The sequence below is a fragment of the Leucoraja erinacea genome, chromosome 1 (assembly GCF_028641065.1).
Source record: "Leucoraja erinacea ecotype New England chromosome 1, Leri_hhj_1, whole genome shotgun sequence".
NCBI lineage: Eukaryota > Metazoa > Chordata > Chondrichthyes > Rajiformes > Rajidae > Leucoraja > Leucoraja erinaceus.
This window is the reverse complement of record NC_073377.1, coordinates 54893604-54915908: the sequence shown is the minus strand read 5'-3', so window position 1 is coordinate 54915908 and position 22305 is coordinate 54893604. Positions and strand designations below refer to the sequence as shown.

At 42.6% G+C, this 22305-nt stretch overlaps 1 protein-coding gene across 1 annotated transcript; it reads right to left on the bottom strand.

Moving 5' to 3' along the window:
* Positions 1–355: 355 nt before the first annotated feature.
* LOC129696908 (protein shisa-like-2B) lies at positions 356–15763 on the bottom strand. The gene is made up of 3 exons (XM_055635009.1): positions 15500–15763; positions 5719–5876; positions 356–656 (listed from the first exon to the last, which is right to left on the bottom strand). The coding sequence occupies exons 1-3, from the start codon at positions 15685–15687 to the stop codon at positions 484–486; spliced, it is 519 nt and encodes a 172-aa protein (XP_055490984.1). The 5' UTR covers positions 15688–15763; the 3' UTR covers positions 356–483.
* Positions 15764–22305: the final 6542 nt, after the last annotated feature.

The following is a 22305-nucleotide window of genomic DNA, read 5'->3' as shown; positions in this document are numbered from 1 at the left end:
TGAGCATGGTATGATTGGACCAAATGGCCTCTTTCTGTTCCATATGTACTATGTAAATCTATATAATATTTCTTGTACAGCTTTGAATTTGTTTCCTTTTAATTTTTGTCCTTATATTAAAACGTTTTCACAGTTATCACTGAAGTTTCTGCAGAATCAAAAAAATCGACCTAGAATTTTCTTATCAAAATTAATGATTTTGAGCAGTTCCACTCTTATCACTCTGAAATAAAAAATCTTTTGTTCAATGGGTGCTGATATATTTTATTTCCCTCAGTCTATACACTGGGAAAATAATTTTATTTGTAAGCTTGTCACAAAACATAGAATACACTATATCTCATACACCACATATATTTTAAAGATTATGCTTTTGTTGTTAGAGCTGCACACATTTCATATACTTGCCACATTTATCATTTTTGTATATAGATTATGGTATATTTTCTGTTAATTAAGTGGAATTAACATTTGTTTTTAAATTTAGTACCTGCCTATTTTACTTGTACAAACTGATGAGAGTTTTGTTGCTGCAATATCAGTCTCTACTACTGTTGCTAACAGTTTCTCTTCAGTAATTTCATTTGTGATCAGTGATGGGGCAGCTGCCGCTGACGGCTGTAATGTTGTTTCCAAAATTCCATGTTTGTTTGTCCCTGCAAAGACAACAAGGTTTGCAATGATTCCTTTTAATGAACAACATGAAAGAGAAGCCAATTATATAGCACACAGTATGCAGATGCATTGAATCCATGCATCAAATTGTTAATATAAACAGGATAAGTTCACAGATGCTTTCATTTCTTTTTCATATTAGAAAATCAGATGTGCAAAATAATTTAACTGCAGCATTACTATCAAATCTGGATAAAAAGAACTTTAAGCTGAAAAAAATCAGCAGAAATGGTTTAATGCACCTGCCAGTTATGCTGAGACGGCAGATTAATATTTTAAGAAATAAAATTGTGTAGCACTATATTTTATAAGTAGGAAAAGACCATCACCTGATTGTTTCAGTATACCAGGAATGTTTAAGATGAACAAGTGCATTGGTTACATTATTTTCCATGCAACTATGCAAGTGGTAACTTCAAGGACATCAAGGGTTGGTACTCCATTCACCTTCCATTTAGTTTAGAAATTGAAGCCAATGTCAGTTTTGAGCAGAAAACAGTTAGCATCCTGGAGTGACTGCTCCATGTAGGTGTATAAAATGGAAGGCAGGCACTAGTGGAGTAGCATTTTGGGAGTGGCAATGTGGAGGTTAAGTGCATCTTAGTAAAGAAGCTTTAGTGTAGACAGTGACAACAGAATAAGGTACAGTCTATAAGTACACAAAATTGCTGGAGAAACGTTTCGGGCCAAAACCCTTCTTCGGCCCGAAACATCGCCTATTTTCTTCGCTCCATAGATGCTGCTGCACCCGCTGAGTTTCTCCAGCAATTTTGTGTACCTTCGATCTTCCAGCATCTGCAGTTCCTTCTTGAACACAAGGTACAGTATATGCTTTTTTTCCTTTCTTTTCTAAATCTTCATTTGGTCTAGTGCAGTAGTGATGACAGTTAGGGCAGTAGTATGTTTCACTTGTTGGATGTGGGAAGTGAAGGAGTTTTCCAGTGTCCCTGAGGACTACACATGTGGGAGGTACATCCAGCTGCATCTCCTTACAGATCGTGTTAGGGAACTAGAACAGCAGCTGGATTACTTCAGGATCATTCGGGAGTCTGGGGATGTCATAGATAGGAGTTACAATGAAGTGGTCATGCCTAGGCTAGGGGAAGAAAGTAGATGGGTCACCACCAATAAAGGGAGTAGGCAGGAGTCCAGGAACCATCTGGGAACAGGTATGACCCTTTGATATTGTTGAAGGAGATGACCGGTGAGGGGAAAGTAGCAGCTGCAGTCAAGTCTGTTGTGTCGGGCCTAGCTCTGAGGCCTAGCAAGATGACGACAGGCGGAGCCTTTGTGGTAGGAATCCCATTAGTCGTGAGCAGCTAGCACTGGAATATAAAATAGAGGAAATAGCACTGGAATATAAAGGTGAGAAAATAGCAATGGAATATAAGGAGAATCCGAAGTACATTAACGGAAGGAAGACACAAAATACTGGAGTAACTCAGGGTGACTGGCAGCATCTCTGGAGAGAAGGAATGGGTGACGTTTCAGTTCAAGACCCTTCTTCAGACTGATGTCAGGGGAGTGGGCGTGACAGAGATAGAATGTAGTCGGAGATAGTAAAACTAGTAGGAGAACTGGGAAAGGGGAAGGGATGGAGAGAGAGGGAAAGTAAGAGCTATTTGAAGTTATTCAATGTTCATACCACTGGGGTATAAGCTACCCAAGCGAAATATGAGGTGGTGTTCCTCCAATTTGCGCTGGCCTCACTCTGACAATGGAGGAGGCCCAGGTCTTACACCAGTCTTACTGTCTCAGACTACATCAGTGGTTCGTAACCTTTTTGGCCCCATGGCCCCTTCAGACATTCTTGGTCAGTACCGTGACACCCGAAACAAAAATTGGAGAGAAAAAACAGCCCGATTTATTAAAACATGTCTGCCAATGCTCAGTCAATGGGATGACTGAAATTGCTTTACTGCCATCAGGCGATTAAAACGAGGAAGAATGCTCGACAGACAGCACCTCATGTCAGCGTTGATCACAAGCCTATTGCGTACCTTTGTTTTCAGAGTTACCGTGGCTGAGAATCCAGTCTCACAGTGATAAGTTAAGGGGGACTGGACCAATAGGGTCAGGGCCCTCTTCGAAAGAACAGAACAGTCCTTCACTTAACAACAGTAACAATTCAATTTTCCCAAGGCTTCCAAGCTTCTTCATTCTGAATAACTGAATGGGTGGGGGGTGAAGGGTGACGGCAGGTGAAGAGATGGTGGGGAAAACGGGAGCACACCGGAACAAGTTGAATCAGTTGTCATCTTATTGAATGACAATACTAGTTCAAGTGACCAATTGAAGGAGAGCTCCTTTCACAGGGTGTGGTGAGTCTGACCAGGGGTAAAGTTGTGGGGAGAGCAGGAGTGTTAAGAAGGTGGGTGTCGGGGATCATGCCAGTAACTCACTCACTCACCGCTGTGGCAGCGCTCCGGGCGTGGAGCCACCGCATTGCAGCCGGGGATAGAAGCAGCTCCGGTGGCTGTGAGCGGCCGCCGGGACCCGACAGTAGAACTGGCCGCCACCTCAGCGCCTTCTCCGGGCCCGCTCACCTTTGGCAGTGCTCTCCGTCTGATCATCTCTCACCTGCCGCACGCCGACTTCACTCATGTCAGCCGCTTCCCACAAATCCTTAAATTCCGACAGCTGAGTAACCTCAATTGATCGGGCTGTGGGAATTTAAGGATTTGCGGGAAGCGGCTGACATGAGTGAGGCCAGTGGGCAGCAGGAGAGAGGTTTTCAGACGGAGAGCACTGCCTGAGGTGAGCGGGGGCCAGCAGAAGGCGCTGAGGTGGCGGCCGCTCCCAGCCACCCAAGCTACTTCTCCCCCCTGGCCTCAATGTGGTGGCTCTGTGCAAGGAGTGTCGCAAGTGGCATGATCCCGACCCCCTCCTTCACAACACTCCTGCCCTCCCCGCGACTTTACCCCGGGCCGATTCTCCATACTCTGTGAAAGTAACTCTCCCCCCCTCCCCCACCACGGGAAATACGGTATTTAAAAACATATAGCACCAAGAAATGTACTTACCACGTTATTGGTACACAAACTCTATTCTTTTCTCTTTGTTTCCTAAGATACACTTAAGATAATGGCAATCCATATTTGAAAAACTCGCCAAGAAGCTTGCGCTGCGCATGCGCAGAAGGCTGCTGAGCGTGCGCAGTATTGCAAAGACAGAATTTCAGCTGCCTTCAGCCCCGCTTGTCATTGACGGCTTGAAGCAGCGCCGACGGCACGTGGGCTACAGACTTTTGCGTGTTACAAGTGCTGCCGATCAAAGGCATGGAGAATCATGCCTACCTAAGAAATCGATCTCTTAGGCATAATTCTCCCATGCCTTTACTATTCATATTTATTAATTATCATTTTATAATTTTAGTCAGGGTAGGCAGTGCCTACCTTGCTCACCCTGATGGCAAATGCCTGATATACGCGAATGGGCGAACAAAATACTGTGTGTGGTATATACCTTTGTTAGGTTCCTAAAAATGGGCTTGACAAATTGATGTTATTTACAACCCCTTCATGACCCCCGGAAAAACCCCAAACGACCCCCAGGTTAAGAACCACTGGACTACACCCTCTGTACCGCCCACTCCCGACATCAGTTTGAAGAAGGGTCTTGACCCGAAACGCCACCCATTCCTTCACTCCAGAGATGCTGCCTGTCCCGCTGAGTTACTCCAGCATTTTGTGTCTTCCGTATTTCAATAAGTATTTCTCCTGTTTTTCACCATGTGCAAAAACATCAAGGCAAGGGAACTTGGGACAGTTAATGGAGATGTCTTGAGGACAGTCCGTATTACAGTCAAGGAGGAGCTGGACATCCCAAGGCATATAAAGATAGATAAATCTCCCGGGCTTGATCAGATATATCCGATGATGTGGGAAGCTAGATAAGAAATCACGAGAGCCCTTGCTGAGATACATGAATTATTGTTAGACACAGATGAGGTGCCAAATGACTGGACAGTGGCTAATGTTATACTTCTATTGCACAATAGCTGCCAGGAAAAGCCAGAGAACGATAGGCCAGTGAGTCTAACGTCTGTGGTATGTAACGTAGTGGAAAGGATTCTGAGGATAATATATATACATCTTCATGTGGATAGACAAGAATAGTAATCATAGTTTTGAACATGGGAGATTGTGTCTTATGAATCTGTTTGAGTTTTTTTAAAGATGTTGGGGCACAATTTAATAGGAAACTAGGGGCATATTTTTCACTAAGAGGGTGGTGGGTATCTGGAATGAGCTACCAGAGAAGGTGGTTGAGGCAGATACTGTAACCGCATTTAGAAAACACTTAGGTAGGTGCAGGGACAGGAAAGGTTCAGAGGAATATAGGTTAAAGGCAGGCAAATGGAACAATCTTAGATGGTGCAACTTGGTCAGAAAGGACAGGTGGGCTGAAAGAAACATGGACAACATCTTCCCTTCTGATATCAGGCTGTTGAATGGTCCTTCCATAACCTAGGGTAGCGTCCAATTCACCTCTACCCCATTGATGACATTGAACTTTGTCTATGAAACTGATGTGCTTCAATGCTGTGAATATATTCTGCACTCTGTATCTTCAACTTTGCACAATCTATTGTATCTGAGTTTGACTTGATAGTATTTACGTATGGTACATCTGATTTATTTTTGGATCACTTGCAAAACAAAGCTTTTCACTGTACCTCAGTACTCATGACAATAATAAACCTAAATCTGATGCCAATCACAAAGGTGAATATGTGATTGGGTTTAATGTTTTAAAAAAGAACAAGCCATAACAAATGCCAATTGTTGGCACAATCTGAACACCATTAGTAAAACTAAAGTATCATTAAATATTTCTTAAATACTGCTTGAAGAAATTCTTAATATCACATTTACCAAATCACTGCATACTTTTGCATCAAGATGATTCACAGAACAAAAAGGTGGTCGGGAAGGATAGTGACTACACTCTTGAATATCTCAGCATTTTACACCTTAGAGCAGACAGCATAGAAACATGCCTACATCTGAGGAAATCCAATAATTTATGAATTAGACTTACGCTTGTGTGATGGAGATGTTGTGAGGCTTTGAAGCTTGAGGCCAGAATCTAATCTTTGTGGTTTATTGTAGAGAAATAAACAACACATCGCAAAAGCACTAATGACAAATACCAGCAGAAGAAGGGCAGCAACTCCTAATCCCACCATCGCACCTATACTAAACAAAAGAAGGATTAAAATACATTAAATTGTTTCATTTAATAGAATCCTCTCTTTTGATTCAACCAGAACTCAGTGGTGTGAATCAACATGTGCATTTTCTAGATATCAATTGGATCTAAATCCCTTGTCTCACCAATCTACTGGAATTCCTTCAGGCCAGTTTGAATGGTGAATGATGATGGTGAATTTCTAATCAATATGAGTTAGTTCTGTTTTAAGAAAGTATTTTATGAAATTCCACATTAAGATTGTACATTGTATAGGGCCCTATAGAGACAACACCTGGAGTATTGTGCAGTTTTGGTCCACTAATTTGAGGAAGGACATTCTTGCTATTGAGGGAGTGCAGCGTAGGTTTGCATGGTTAATTCCCGGGACTGTCATATGCTGAGAGAATGGAGCAGCTGGGCTTGTACACTCTGGAGTTTAGAAGGATGAGAGGGAATCTCATTGCAACATATAAGATTGTTAAGGGCTTGGACACGCTAGAGGCAGGAAACATGTTCCCGATGTTGGGGGAGTCCAGAACCAGGGGCCACAGTTTAAGAATAAGGAGTAAGCCATTTAGAACGGAGAGGAGTAAACACTTTTTCTCACAGAGAGTGGTGAGTCTGTGGAATTCTCTGCCTCAGAGGGCGGTGAAAGCAGGTCCTCTGGATGCTTTCAAGAGAGAGCTAGATAGGGCTCTTAAAAATAGCGGAGTCAGGGGATATGGGGGATATGGGGACAAGGCAGGAATGGGGTACTGATTGGGGATGATCAGCCATGATTACACTGAGTGGCAGTGCTGTCTATTGCCTAAGATTACGGAAAAAATGGGTCATGAAATTACTGAAAAATTAACTTAGTCAATTGAAAACTAATTTAATAATTCAAAAGTTTTTAAAATAGTAGGTTTTTATCCAATATAATCATTATTAACTTTGCTCCTCCATTCTTTATCCATATACAAACTGGAAGTCGACAGCATTAATACCAATATAGTGGGGTCACAACATCTGGAGCCTGGATCACCTCGGCGCAGAGGGAGAACCAAGAGGGAAGAGGCAGAGACTTTAAGATTTTGCCTTCCACCACAGTGAGGAGGTGTTTGGTGAACTCACTGTGGTGGATGTTAAATTTGTGTTGATTGTGTATTTTTTGTCATTTTTTTATATGTATGACTGCAGGGAAACGAAATTTCGTTCAGACCGAAAATGACAGTAAAGGAATCTAATCTAATCTAATCTAATCTAAAGTTTTTTATAGTGCTGAATTGGTAAACTGAAAGTATGGCAGTTAATTTAATGTTCTTTTTACATTCATTCTGTTTTATTAATATATTAATAGACCAGATGGCTTGGTGATAAATTTGAAATATATTTATCTTTGTAAAGGTACAGGTATTGCAACTGTAAATGTTTCTATCTAGACATTAGATTTAGTTGTTTTTTTCATTCAGAATTATTCAACATATACCATAATAAATTACAATTGTTGGCACAATCTGAACAACATTAGTAACACTAAAGTATCATTAAATATTATATAAGCATTTAAATTAGCAATCAAATGTTTTTATTAAATTTGAGCGAATGAAGTCTTGATATATATTTTTGCTCCACACGTTTGAAGGCATAGAGTAGAATTTAGATGAACCAAAGATTTGGGAGCAATGGAAGATAGCAGCAGAACATTTGAACAGTTGAGTCTAACATTGTTTAAGATGTGGATCGAGGTCCTGGAGAGGAACTAGACGATGTTACAGAATTGGGAGTAGGTTAAACCATTGGGGAAAATATGGGGTCAAAATCTCATCTCAAGGTCAACCAATCATATAGTGATATAGACGGTACTAAGGACAAATGAATGGAAGATATGCCTATATCTCCTGTTTCCCATTCCCTTGACTGTCATTCTGAAGAAGGGTCTCGACCCGAAATGTCACCCATTCTGCTTTATGGTCATTGCTTTCGTCCATCTGTCCACGCGTTCGCTCGCTCTTGGTGCCGGCGCTTCTCCCCTTAGACTCCGCCAAGCAAACACATACATAGCATATACGGCAGATCGGTGCGGGATGAGATCAGCTGCAGGGCGAAGGATGACATCAAACGGGTCAAGGCAGCTATCGAAAAAGTTTGGAAATGGTAAAGGGGAAATTAAAAAAAAAAAAACCCAAAGGAAATAGATGTTTAAAAAAAAAGGGGGGCCGGCGATTGCTCTGTGTCAGGGAGGTGGGGGGGGGGGGGGGGGCTGTAGTGGGTGCAGGATTTTCTGGAGCTCCTTCCTAATGGCCACATATTTTTGTGGGGGGGGGGGGGGGGGGGGGGGGGGGGGGGGGGGGGGGGGGGGCTTTCTGGAGTGCTAGTGTGTGTGTGGGTGCAGGATTTTCTGGAGCTCCTTCCTAATGGCAATATTTTGTATTAGAGTAAACGGGACCCGTTGAGTCCCCTGGGGAGAGGGTGGAGAATCAATTTTAGACATTTTTCATCTTTTTCTGCAGATCACAGCAATGAAGGAGGAAAGTCTATCCTGGCCTGGATCTCACATGGAGCCAATGAAGGGAGGAAGAAAAATACTGGAGTGAGGTTTAATACTTGCAGGGGGAATACTTACTGATGGGCCGAAGGGACTCCTCCTGGGCTAGTACAGGCATTTTAGGCAAAAGGGACTGGTTTATCGGCTAATAGGAGCCTTGTGGGCCTAAATTAGTGGTTTCAGGCAGGCCAAACAACTCATTACATTTCATTTCAATTTCAAGCACAGGGCAGGCCAAACAGCTCATTGCATTTTCATTTCATTTCCATTGCCATTGCAGTTTCAAGCACAGGGCAGGCCAAACAACTCATTTCATTTTCATTTATTCAAGTACATTGTAGACTTACAGTTCAGTTGATTCACCGCAGAATGAGATGAATCTCCCTCGTGATCTTGCAGAGAGACTGAGTCATGTCCAGGCATCCAGGGTTTTATAGTCCTGCCTCCCATGCCCCCCCCCCCCCCCCCCCCCCCCCCGGAAGGGGCATTACCTTCATCGCAGTGATTGACAGGAGAGAGGATCTCAAGGTGTTTTAAACACTCATAACTCTTTTATTTTTCATCGATCGGAAAAATCCTCAGGGCCTGCGCAGCGGAGGACTGTGAGTAAGATGGCCAAAAATCACAGCCATATAAGGTAGCATTTTTTCTAAAATCAATATACAGTGCAGACAGGAAGTGGTCAAGATGAGACTTTTAAATATATAGATGTTCAAAGTTAATAAGGAAGACTAGGCAGGAATATCAAAATGATCACCTGCAGCTGAGAAACAAAAAGATGACTCGTGCATGAAGAAGCCATAACCAAAGCAAAGATACTAGAGCGGGGGCGGAAGCTGGTTACAGAAATGGTGCTGAAGATTACCCATGACCCTACTACGGCTTTTTTGTCGAGTGGACTATCTTGCTAGGATTTTTGGTTTCCAGTCTCCATGAGATGGAGTGTGTGGAGGAAAGTGGTGCTGTAAGGGCAGTTCACGTCTTTCACCAGCTCATTGGAACTTTTCCCAATTCCATAATGACTGTCTAAGAACTTGGCCCGCATCAGACCTGGCGTCTCTCCGCCATAAACGGAGTTCACCTCCTGGACGCTCAACTTGTGGATCACCCGCCCCTTCCTGAAGTGGATATCAAACAGCTGTAAACCGCTGGCGTAACGTGAACTCCCAGTCAAAGTAGCGAACGTGGTTATTTACAACGTGGTATCTTGGTCCACGTGGCTCAAACTGGAGGGGGGCCGTAGGTTTGAAACTTCTGGCGAGGCGTAGTTGGGGTCCAAATCCGTCCTTTGGATCTCTCTCGCTCTCTCACCCTCTCGCCTCGGCATTTCTGGAATCATTTGGCATTTTGCGGGGATGGCTGCATCTGCAGTTCCTTCCTGTTGGGGGGGGATGGGGGGGGGGATGGGGGGGGGGGGGGGGGGGGGGGGGGGGGGGGGGGGGGGGGGGGGGACCCCTGGCCCATGGCGGCTCCTGATCCGTTCCCTCTGCGGGTGCCGCCTGGGCCGCTGAGTATTTTGATTGTATTTGATGGAAACAAATTGATATGGTTGCAGTTATAGCTGGAAAATTCACTAATTGGTTTGGATTGCCCAATTGTAACCCGGATTTGTATTTAAATGTAATTAAAACCACTGTATTTAAATGAATTGCTATTTACTGCTAACTAATTGATATTTAGAACTGTGGATTATAAGATATTTAAACAAATGTCATAGAAGCACCTTCGTTTGTGCTATATTGAATTTGATGCTGAATTGGGTTTCCAGTCACAAATATACACAAAATATCATTTCCATTTCCAACAAGTATATTGGCTCCAGCTTCAAAGAAAATTTTAAATAGGAAAAAGATACATTGATACAAACATGAATGTATGTAATTGATGCATGTAACTCAATTGATGAACTCATTTGGCGATTAAAAATCTGGCCTCTAAAGATACAAAATAGCTTCTAACGATGTAACATTTGGATTCAGTGGCAAGTAGCTGTCAATATTCAGATGAAAGTGTGGGTGGAAAATATAACTAATAATGCTTACATAGACCGTAGAAAGATTTAAAAATATGGATCAGGAACTTGAATTTTAGGGATTAATCTACATTAGCTGGGAGTTAAAATCGACAATTTGGGGTGGTCAATTTTCAATAAAAGAATAATGACACACATGTCTCATGTCAATTGGAATTTGTGAAGGATAAACACAGCTTAGATAATGAAGAAAGCATTAAAGAGAATTTGGCCCTCCCTTGTATGATGAGATTTTAATAGAAAGAGCGTGAGCAAGCAACATACCAGATAAAGACATGGTGGACTGTCATTTCTCATGTGAATTCCTGTGAAATTATACTTGGTGGGGGTGGGCATGCTTCTAATTGTTAAATTGACTTCACAGTATGATGAACCTGCAAGGAGGAAGTTAGGACCAGGCAAATTTAATTAAGTCCTTAATTTATGTTTAATCAATACGGCAAACAAGCCCAAATGAGCTGTTCATCTTGCTCATTTGAGACGGCTCATAATTGCTCTGCAGCATTTCTGACTTGGTTCCCCCAACTACAGCCTTTTGCATCTTCATCTTCGTGCGTATGGTGTGCACAGCCTAAAGTTGTAGGCCAACTTGTTCTATTTGATTGTGCACGCCGGGTTGATTGCATTCATCGAAACAGGGCGGACCACGTGAAGGTTGCAATCTTCCACCCCAATCTTTTGCATCTATAAGTAATGACCATCTCTTCAAGTTTCCAGTTTCAAGAGACCACTTTACCAAGAAATACCCCAAGCCTTCCCAGGAATCCAACATGTATGAGACTGCAATTTTACAGCAGAGGGTGCTTTTTTTTTGTCTCAATGGGTAACAAATGAATCATTTACAGGTTAAAAACAGTAAATTAGCCTGCTTGTTAGCCTCTTAAATACGTATTGCTTTGGTTTTTCTTTCAAGTATTTAAACTCACCTGGGTATTTGTTGAAGCACAGCTCCCAAGACGTTTATTGTGAAAGATGTTAAAAAATTCCCCAAGTATTGGGAAATAGCTAAACTCAAGCAGAACTTTTCTTTTAAGCTGTTTGACAAATTGATTTATAGTAACCTGAACATTAAATGAGAAAAGTAAGTAAGTATGTGCATGCAATTAATTCAAGCATGAGCTGTAAGGCAGCAACTGTGGGCGCGGCAAGTAGAAAAGGGATTTATTAAAGCTTAAAATGAGAATAACTCTTAAAATATAAAAACAATTTAAAAGTTAAAGAGGAGATTTATTCAGTCCATTCTTTCTTGGTGTACCTCTTGTTGCGTTCTGCAGCCAGGGGAGGGGGTCGACTTCAGACGAGGGCTGTCGGGGCCAGTGGGTTAGGGGGGAGTGGAACAGCTTCAGGCGGTGGCCAATGGAGGAGGGCTTTCTTGAGGGCTAGTATGGGTGTTGGGAGCCAAAGGGACTGGTTTCCAGAGGGCTAGTATGGGCATTGTGGGCTGAGTGGATTCTTGGGCTAGTCCTGCAGCTGGGGTTGGGGAGGCTTCAGGTGGGGGCTGGCAGGAGTGTTCTGTAGCCGGGGAGGGGGACTGCTTCAGACAGGGATCGGTGGGGGGTGGGGGCTTTATTCTCCTCACCCCCAGAAGGTGTGTTACCTTCATGGTGATTGACAGGCGAGAAGACCAATCTGCTGATCTCACGATTTTTAAAACCTTCATAACCTTTCTAATATTCCACTAATCGGAACAAAACTTGGTGCACTTGGAGCAGAGGAGCATGGTGAGTAAGGTGGCGGGAAAATCCTAGCAATATATGGTACTGTCTTTAGGCAAATTTAAAAACAACGCAGACAGAAGTGGTCAAGATGAGAGTTTTAGTAATAGTAAAGAAGATAGTAAAATGAAGGCCATGATGGAAGCAGAAGCAGGGATTTATCAATGAACATAAATTATTGGTTAGATGTTTCAGAAATGTAGCTGCTTGTGTTTTGCTAGACTTACAAATGGATAGAAAAAGAACAAGGGGAAGAAAGACTGTGGGAGAATGCAGAAGAAATTAAAGAAGCCTTATCATTTAATGTTAGAAAGAAAAATTCTGTTTCAGCTGCAGATTTAAAATACATAATGTCGGCATTGACTTCATACATTGTATATTCATGTTGTTGGAAAAGAGGCTGTGAGTGCAAGAAACAAGCTTCTTTCCTCGTCCATTGGCCTCAAAATGGGAATAATACAGAAGAAGTACTGACACTTTTGAAAAATATAAAAGTGGATAAGTCTCCAGGTCCTGACAGAATATTCCCTAGGACATTGAGGGAAGTTAGTGTAGAAACAGCAGGGGCTATGACAGAAATATTTCAAATGTCATTAGAAACGGGAATAGTGCCGGAGGATTGGCGTACTGCGCATGTTGTTCCATTGTTTAAAAAGGGTTCTAAGAGTAACCTAGCAATTATAGACCTGTTAGTTTGACTTCAGTGGTGGGCAAATTAATTGAAAGGATACTTAGAGAAAATATATAAAAGCATCTGGATAAACAGGGTCTGATTAGGAACAAACAACATGGATTTGTGCCTGGAAGGTCATGTTTGACTAATCTTCTTGAATTTTTTGAAGAGGTTACTAGGGAAATTGATGAGGGTAAAGCAGTGGATGTTGTCTATACATGGATTTTAGTAATGTAGATAGGGTGGTAAAGAAAGCTTTTGGTGTGTGCTAGCCTTTATAAATCAGATCATTGAGTATCGAAGTTGGGATGTAATGTTAAAATTGTCCAAGGCATTGGTGAGATCAATTCTGGAGTATGGTGTACAATTTTGGTCACCCAATTGTAGGAAGGATGTCAACAAAATAGAGAGAGTACAGAGGAGATTTACTAGAATGTTGCCTGGGTTTCAGCAACTAAGTTACAGAGAAAGGTTGAATAAGTTACGTCTTTATTCTTTGGAGCGCAGAAGGTTAAGGGGGGACTTGATAGAGGTCTTTAAAATGATAAGAGGGATAGACAGAGTTGACGTGGATAAGCTTTTCCCATTGAGAGTAGGGAAGATTCAAACAAGAGGACATGACTTGAGAATTAAGGGACAGAAGTTTAGGGGTAACATGAGGGGGAACTTCTTTACTCAGAGAGTGGTAGCTGTGTGGAATGAGTTTCCAGTGGAAGTGGTGGAGGCAGGTTCGATTTTATCATTTAAAAATAAATTGGATAGGTATATGGTTGGGAAAGGAATGGAGGGTTATGGTCTGAGTGCAGGTAGATGGGACTAGGGGAAAATAAGTGTTCGGCACGGACTTGTAGGGCCGAGATGGCCTGTTTCCGTGCTGTTATATGGTTATATGGTAATACAACCTGCAATGAATCAGGGAAAATCATAACATTTGCTCTAAAGGTAAACCTAGCCCAAACTGTGAGAATTGCTTGAAATGACCCCAAACTTAAGAATGAAAACAAAATAACTTTTCACACAATAACAATGAATACTGGGTTCAATTCAGCCCACTGTGTGGAGTTTGCATATTTTCCCTGTGATTAGCTCGGCTTCCTCTGGGTGCTCCAGCTTTGTCCCACATCCCAAAGATATGCTGGTTGGTAGGTCACTGTAAATTGGCCCAGATGGGTGGGGTTTAGAGCCTAAGGAGAGTTGATTAGAATGTGAGAGAATTGGCTCCAGGGGGGAAAAAAAAGGGGGGGGGGGGGGGGGGGGTTCTGTGAGCCGGCGTCTCTAACATTGAATTTGGATAAAATGTTGCATTATTAAACCATTCATATAAAACCCAGGTGTTATAATTGGTCCTTAAAAATTAGTGATTGGTGTTGGGGGGAGGGGCACTAATATTAGAATGGAGGAAGATTTCACGGAGAAATTCACTTAATTATCAATGACAATCCAATTGTTTAACAAAAGAATTGTGATTTGAAGATATCTTCCTGTGTTACTCTTAACCTCACAGCTCAAGTCGTTGCCCCATCCAACCAATTATTTCAGCCCTTTTGATTCCTTTGGGACACATGCAACAGTGTAATGGTATCACTGACTCTAACTGATGTTATCCTAGATGCACAAGAGACAGCAGATGCCGAAATCGAGCAAAGAAAAACATACTGCTGGAGGGACACAGCCGGTCAAGCTTCCCTGGCGGACAATGGTGGACCATGATTGGAACCGGACCTGTCCTCAGACTGGGTTCAAGTATTTGGTTTGGGGATAGGGGCAGTAAACGCCTGGAAAAGGGATTGTTCGACGTACCCTACAAAGGGAAAGGCTGATAGAATTCGGGTATAATGCCAGTGTATTCCTTCATCAGACCGGTCGTCATTCAGGCTAACCTACTGAGTACTGACCCAGTTGGATCAGAAAACCGTGGCTTCAGGACGCGCCAGAGTTCTCCAGCACAAAGTCTGAGTCTGGTCCACGGTGCAGTATTGACTGAGCACCGCGTTATCTGGGGTGGGGTCGAACCGTGGGGCTCAATCCCAAATTACAAAATACATCTGCAGCTCATTCATTTCACAGCCGTGGGATCCGAAGCCTGGCCGCTGCGTATACTTGTGCCATAATAAACTGTCTTCCTGTGTGGACATTAACAGTACACCAGCATCTGCGGTTCCTCGTCTCAACATATGTGGAGGGAATGGACTTCGGCTTTTCAGGACGGGAGCCTTGTCAGACAGATAGTAGAAAGGGGAAGAAAGCTGGAAACGAGAGTAACCCTCATTCACATCAACTCTCCGCCGACTCTACGCCCTCCAACTCTAGGAGCAATGTATAGTGGTCAGATTTACAGGCGTCCCTCCCACGTTTGCCGGTGACCAAAACAAATCCGAAATCCCTAGATCCCCAGTCTGAAGAAGGGACTCGGCCCGAAATGTCCCCCATTCCTTCTCGAGAGAGATGCTGCCTGTCCCGCTGAGTTACTCCAGCATGTTGTGTATATCTTCAGAAAACGTCGTGCCGGGCAGCCCCAGGCTGTATTACTGCTCTGAAGTTAGCACGCTTTCCATCTCATAGTCATCCCATCTATCTAGGTGGACATTCATCTATCTTTCCTCCTTGTTCGTTTCCTCACCCCCTCCCTTTCCTCCCCCCCCCCCCCCCCCCCCCCGGTTTCCCCCAGTCGCTGGATTTACCTCAGCGACCACATGTAGCTATGCGGGTAAGGGAAATAGTTGCCCGCCTCATCGCAGCAGTACTTGAGATCGGAGAACCCGCAGCAGTAAACCTTTCCCACGTCGTCCGTCTTCCTCGGACACCTGAAACTTGCCATCAGCTCCTCCGCGTTGGAGTAAGCGCTGCAAACGCGCGCCGCTCCGCTCATCTTTAGCGGTGGGTTGGGGCGGGAGGAAGACTCTCTCCGCCCGCCACCCGCTGCCTGGGCTCACGGCAAGTGGCCGCCCCCCGCCCAGCCCAGCCCCAGCCCCGACCCCGCCCAGCCCAGCTCAGCCCCGCCCCAGGCCAGCACAGCCCCGCCGTTGCCCGGGCTCAGCTAGTGGTCGTCAGCCTAGCCTTGTCCCGCCCCGACTCCAGCCTTGCCCACCAGACCCAACCTGTGCTAGCGCGATCAGGTTTCTGTCTAATCTCAATGTAGTGACATTACCCGTAACTCATAAACATGGGAGCGCTTGTAATCGATGTAAGTTATTCATACGTGTATGTACTAAGATGCGAGAGAGCCCCACTATTCGAGGGAATCGGTACTTTTATGGGGAGAGACAGGCGTTGGTTTTAAAGATAAACTTCTCAGCCACATTTGATAAAAATGCTATGTTGGAAGGGATGTAGAAGATAAATGTCAAAGCATCTTTTGTGAAATGAATGGATTGGCATTGTATCGCTTGATACTGGAATAAACTGTTCTCCTGGTCTTCGCAGTTACCGTCCTCTCCACGGCTTTTAACTCATTCCCAAATTGCAGCGATCAGAAATGAGCCCAAATTTGCATTTGTAATAGAACCATATGTTATAGAAATGTGTGATTTACTTGTTTTTGTGTCCATTTTCTATCACTTTCTCAATGTCCTGCATCCGTCAAAGATGTATGGTCATATACAACATATCTGAGTATAGAAGTCGCAGTTATATTAGACATCAGGTTGGGTGATTGTGTAAGTATCCTCTATGTACTCCAGTTTCCTCCCACACCCAAAGATGTGCAGGTTGATTAGTTGCTGTAAACTGCCTCTGGTGCATGAGTGAGTGAGTGATAGAATCCAGAGGGAGTTAATGAGAATGTGTCTACAATAAAAATGTCGAATTTGTACAAATAGATGTTTGATGATCAGTGCAAGCTCAGTGAATGGCCTCTTTTAACCTGTACAGTTATGTGGCTTTTTGACTCCACATCTGCTCCCTGAGCTCGGTTTGATGTATTCATATCCATATATAATTTCTCAAGATACACTGATACAAATAGCTCCATCAGTGACAAAGGTGTGTGTTGGGTCCTTTATATTATAAATATCATGACATCAATGCTGTACACATAATCAAATAGCCAAATTGCCTCACCACTGTGAATTATTTGAGTTGATTTTCAGGTTAAGTGTAGTTGCAAATTGGTTGAAAAGAGAAAACATAATTTTTGGGCAGGGAGAGATTTCCCACTGATTCCTCATCCCCTTGATTTTCTGGAAGAGCAAGACCATCTGATCAACCTAGGATTAACAATGCTTGATTATGATCAATGAAGCTTTCAAATCTACTTTTTATCAGTTGAACATTTTTACTAAATACATTTGGATTGTAATTCTAGAATTTGACAATCTGTGCTTGGGTATAATTCCCCAGGATGCGTTTCTACAACTTAAAGCTTGTTCTTCATCATTCTGCTCAGCATAAAAGTAAGAAATATTTTGAAAGTTTTTATTCTGTAGTATAATTTTGGTTTGGAAATATTGTCCTCTGCATTAAATGTAAGAATAGTTTAGACTAAGTAGGAATTTCTTGGTTTTTAAAGTTAGAATAAGGTAATGATAAACCTCTTGTAGAAATATGCAGGTTTACTAATAGCAATCGTATAGAGAAAAGGTCATAAAAATACAAACATAATCATATATTTTATATCTGGAGACAGATCCCCATTAGGTTATTTTTGACAATATAAAGATTTCCAACGCTTCTTTCTTATAAGTAGTTAAAACCTTTATTTCTATCCATCTTTTACTAGTGATAGTCATTTATGGATGATTGTCTTCCCCAGCAAGCATCCATATTATTAAACAACATAAAAACAATGGAAAAGTCTGAAAGCCTAAAATTCAGTTTCTCTGGAAAGTTTGAGAAATGCCAGAATGTCAAGTTGTACTGAAATTGGTTTCTGTTCCCTGTGGTATCCCAGGTGTGATGGTGCAGGTTTGCACAAAATCATTCCATGTAGTTTCCACGCATGGCAAAAAGAGCAACAATAATTGTTTGGAGGGAGGGTATTGTAAAAAGATCACAACAGCAAATGTTACCTTCAGTGTTGACCACTGTTTGAGTGAAAACAACTCTTCATCAGATCCATTCTAATCTCACAAGTGTTACTTTAATTTGATACCTTTTAATATTGAGCTCTTTGCCCAGGAAAATAGAACCTTACAATTCAACTTATTTGGGCCTCTCTAAATTCAATACACCTTGACTGAAGGTCCTTTCCTTTTATGAAAAAACACAATCCTTGCCGAGCTAAACTCTCACCACAAATTAAATTCTCCATTCCTGGCAACATTTTTGTAAAGAATTAATAACAGATTTCTTTCTAATTGTTTTTCATACCCTTGCCCAAGATATCTTATGGCTTCAAATAGGCCATGGTGGCCTTATCGAGGCCATACAAAGTCCATGCACTACCTCGATAAGGCCATTAAAAAGGCTAAAAGCGAATTTTGCTCTAAACTGGATGATGCGACAGATGTTCGGCAGCTGTGGCAGAGCTTGCACGCCATTGCATTCTATGAGGTGAAACCACACGGCAGCTCAAGCGACAGCGAGGCATCTCTCCCGGGTGAGTTCCATATGTCCCACATGTGCATTGATAGGGAGAGCACTGATGTGCCTTCTTAGACCCCCACAGCCCCAATGTATCGCAATCTCAGTCACCAAGGCCAACATCAGAAGATCCTTCAGGATGATGAACCCTTGAAAAATGTCTGGACTGGATGGTATACTTGGTCACGTTCTCAAAACCAGCATGAACCATATGTCATAGAGTGATACAGTGTGGAAACAGGCCCTTCGGCCCAACTTGCTCACACCGGCCAACATGTCCCAGCTACACTACTCCCATCTGCCTGCATTTGGTCCATATCCCTCCATTTGTATGTAAATGTTACCCCTCAGATCCCTATTAAATCTTTTCCACTTACTGGCCAACTGACTGGTGTTTTTGATGACATCATCAATCTCTCATTACTGAAGTCTGAGGTTCCCACCTGCTTTAAAAGAGCATCAATAATACCAGTGCCCAAGAAGTGTAAGGTGATGTGCCTCAATAGGTGGCAGGTGGCACTGACAGGTGACACTAACATTCGTGGTGATGAAGTGCTTTGAGGGGTTGGTTATGGCGCATATTAACTTTCTTAGCAAGGACCAGAACACACTATATTTGCCTATCGCCACAATAGTTGAATGGGTAAATCCATCTCGCTGGCTCGCCACTCTGCTCTGGACACTTAGACAATAAAAGCACGACCTCAGGATAATTTTATTAATGAGTCAGCATAGACAATAATGAATGAATGCATGAATGACTCCCCATGCTGGGTCTTCCATTGTCCATTGTTGACCCCTCATTTACGGCGGTCCCCCCCATGCCGGTTAAAGGGTTGAATGTTCTTTTTTCTGCATCTCACTGCATGACAAATCTACCTTTACAATTAGAAATTTTCAATGCTTGGCTGAGGTATAATATGTTCTGCATTGCTAAGCATGATTGAATCTCACATTTCTTCAATTAATTGTACTTGCCAACCATCTGCCTGTTCTTGACATGTCCATTAGAATGGGTAGTTTATTAAATTCCCTCTTTTTGTCTTATCTATAAATATTAAGATTGTTCCCATTCCTGAGACACAAGCCTCAAATTATCCTTTTAAACAAAAAGTAGATCAAGCTGCCCTTCCATTTTAATGAATCCTGTGAATGCTTAAGTGTTGGTTATGTTCAAGGCTTAATTTCATAGACCAGATTTCAAAGAAATTGAGGGATAAGGGTCTTCCCAATGGTAAAGTGGACTGAAAATAAAGGATAAGCTCTCATTTTGAATGAATGGACATACCTGAGAAGAAGGTAGACAAAAATGCTGGAGAAACTCAGCGGGTGAAGCAGCATCTATGGACCAAAGGAAATAGGCAACGTTTCGGGTCGAGACCCTTCTCCAGCAATTTTGTCTACCTTCGATTTTCCAGCATCTGCAGTTCCTTCTAAAACATACCTGAGAAGAAGAATGCCTTTTTTCATCTTCCTAAGAAGGTCTGATTTACATTTACAATGATACATTTGTTATTGGAAGTAAGATTGCCATTCTTTGAAAAGTTGTTTCCATTTCTATAGACATTCTACAGCAATATTCTTTGCAGCAATTCACCCCATACTATTACTCATAATAAATTTTGATCATACATTAATGAGAGATCACCTGCTAGTCTCCAGTTTCTGCTAAGTGGTTGTTGTGGGAATTGTCATGCTTGAATCTAGCATCTGCGGCACATTTTGATTTGCAGCAAAATTCTCATCTTAGACAGCAGTTAAACATTCTGTCCTTGTTCTTCAAGTCACCCAACGTCAAAGAAAAACACACAGAACTGGACGAGTTCAAATAAGTGGAGGAAGCTAATGTTAGACTTCAAGCTAGAAATGTTTCCAATAATACTGCAGCATCGTGGGAGATCAATGTCCTTGGATCTTCCTCTGCGGTGCCTCTGAAGATGCTGGTGTATCTCTACTGAACAACTGCTAGCTACAATTGCCAATTGCTTTCGTTTTAGAGAACTGACATCATTTTTTCCTCACGAATTTCAATGGACCACATTATGTTGTTTATCATTGTTATGTGTACTGAGGTAGAGTGAAAATATTTGTTTGTGTGCCTCCAGTCAAATCAAAGCATACTATGCCTGAGTAAATCACACTACACATGAGGATTTAACCTTTGCCCTGGACTGCTCACTTGGTCCTGCCCACCTGCCCATAGCTGTTTCAGATATGGAGGGCCATTTGAGCTGGCCCTTCAAACTTGAGAACCTTCTGATAAGACTTGGCAAGGCTCAGCAATGAGTGTGCCTTAGTTTGCCGAGACTGTGCTGTGAATAGCTCGACAGATACCGACAGAAAGCTAAAGCTGGGGCTGCAGTAACACCTCCTGCCAACACCACCAGCACTGTAAGTTAAAAGTCCGTGATATCCAGGAAGATTTTCAGGAAAACCATTCCAATGGATGTAAATTAATTAAAAATTAAAAGTTAAAAAACTGTACAAACAAGTTGAGGCTAATCATTTAGCTTAAGTCAACAGGAGCAGATTCTTATCTCTAGTCATGTCTTTCCCTCTCATCCTTTCTGCTTTCTGCAGCGACCACTCGCTCTGTGATTTCCTGCTCCGCTCATGCTTCCCCATCTACCCCACCTCCGGCACTTTCCCCTGCAGCCAAACAAGGCTGACAATTGTCCCTACACCAGCTCCCTCATCAGCACCCAGGCCCTTAAATACTCCTTCCAGATGAGGAAGAGATTCACATGCATCTCCAATCTCATCTATTGCATTGGTCGTGCAGACTAGGCAACCATTTTGCTAAACATCTGCACTTGGGCTATCTTGAACTTCCTGTTGCCTATCATTTCAACACCCTTTCCCATTCCCCTACTTACCACTCTACGTCGACCTTCTTCCCTGCCAATGTGAGACTAATAACAAACTCAATGAACAACAAATCTTATTCCACTTGGGTCGCTTTTAATCTTATGGTATGAACATTGAACATTGAATTTCACAAATTTCAGATAACCCTGCCTCAATGATTCTTTCCCACTCTCACCGGTCCACCAATTTCTCATTTTGTTCACATCACCATCCGCCCATTACTCACACATCTACTCACCTCGATTTATTTTCCTTTGACGTACCTTCCTATCCCCACCTTCTTCTGGTTCCCCCTACCCATGATCCCTCCTTTATCTGGTTTCACTTCTCACCTTCCAGCCTTTATCCCAACCTTCCCCCATCCCATCACATCCTCTCCTGACTCCATCTGCCCCAATGTGCCATTCTACATTTCCTTGATCATCAACCGCTTTGATCTGTGTTATCACACCTTATCCTCCCATATCTCTCCCCTGACTCTCTGTCTGAAGAAGGGACTTGACCCTAAACATCACCCATTCCTTCTCTCCATATACGCTGCCTGTCCCACTGAGTTGCTCCAGCATTTTGTTTCTACAGCATAAACCAGCTTCTGAAGATCTTTCCCATGCATCCCCAATTCTCTTTATCTGTTTCAAATGGTTAAATTGTAGCTGGCAAGAATGGCAGGGTTATTTATAAAGGTGGTCTTCTGTTGCATAAGTATTGAGAAAGTTGGTGTCATTTACTATAATAAAAACTTTAAATGAAGCTGGAAAACTTTAACATTAACCACAAAATTGCTGAATGACATCGATCTTCTGTCAAAAGGTTGCCATAGAAACATATAATAATGATTACAGAATGCGAGATGAAATGCTTTTTTTGAAGTATGTTAAGAGAAAGCGAGTGACCAGGGAAACAATGTGTACCCGCAGGGACATAGAGGCAATCTAGTCATGGAGTCAGGGGGATTTTTGCGAGGTCTTAAATGAATACAGCATTAGCATTTAAGAGGAGGTGCCAGATGTCTTGGGACAGAGAGGTAGATTAATTCCCAGGGCCTGATGAGTTGTAATAAGAACAGCTATGGGAGACAAGATAGGAGACCTATCAGACA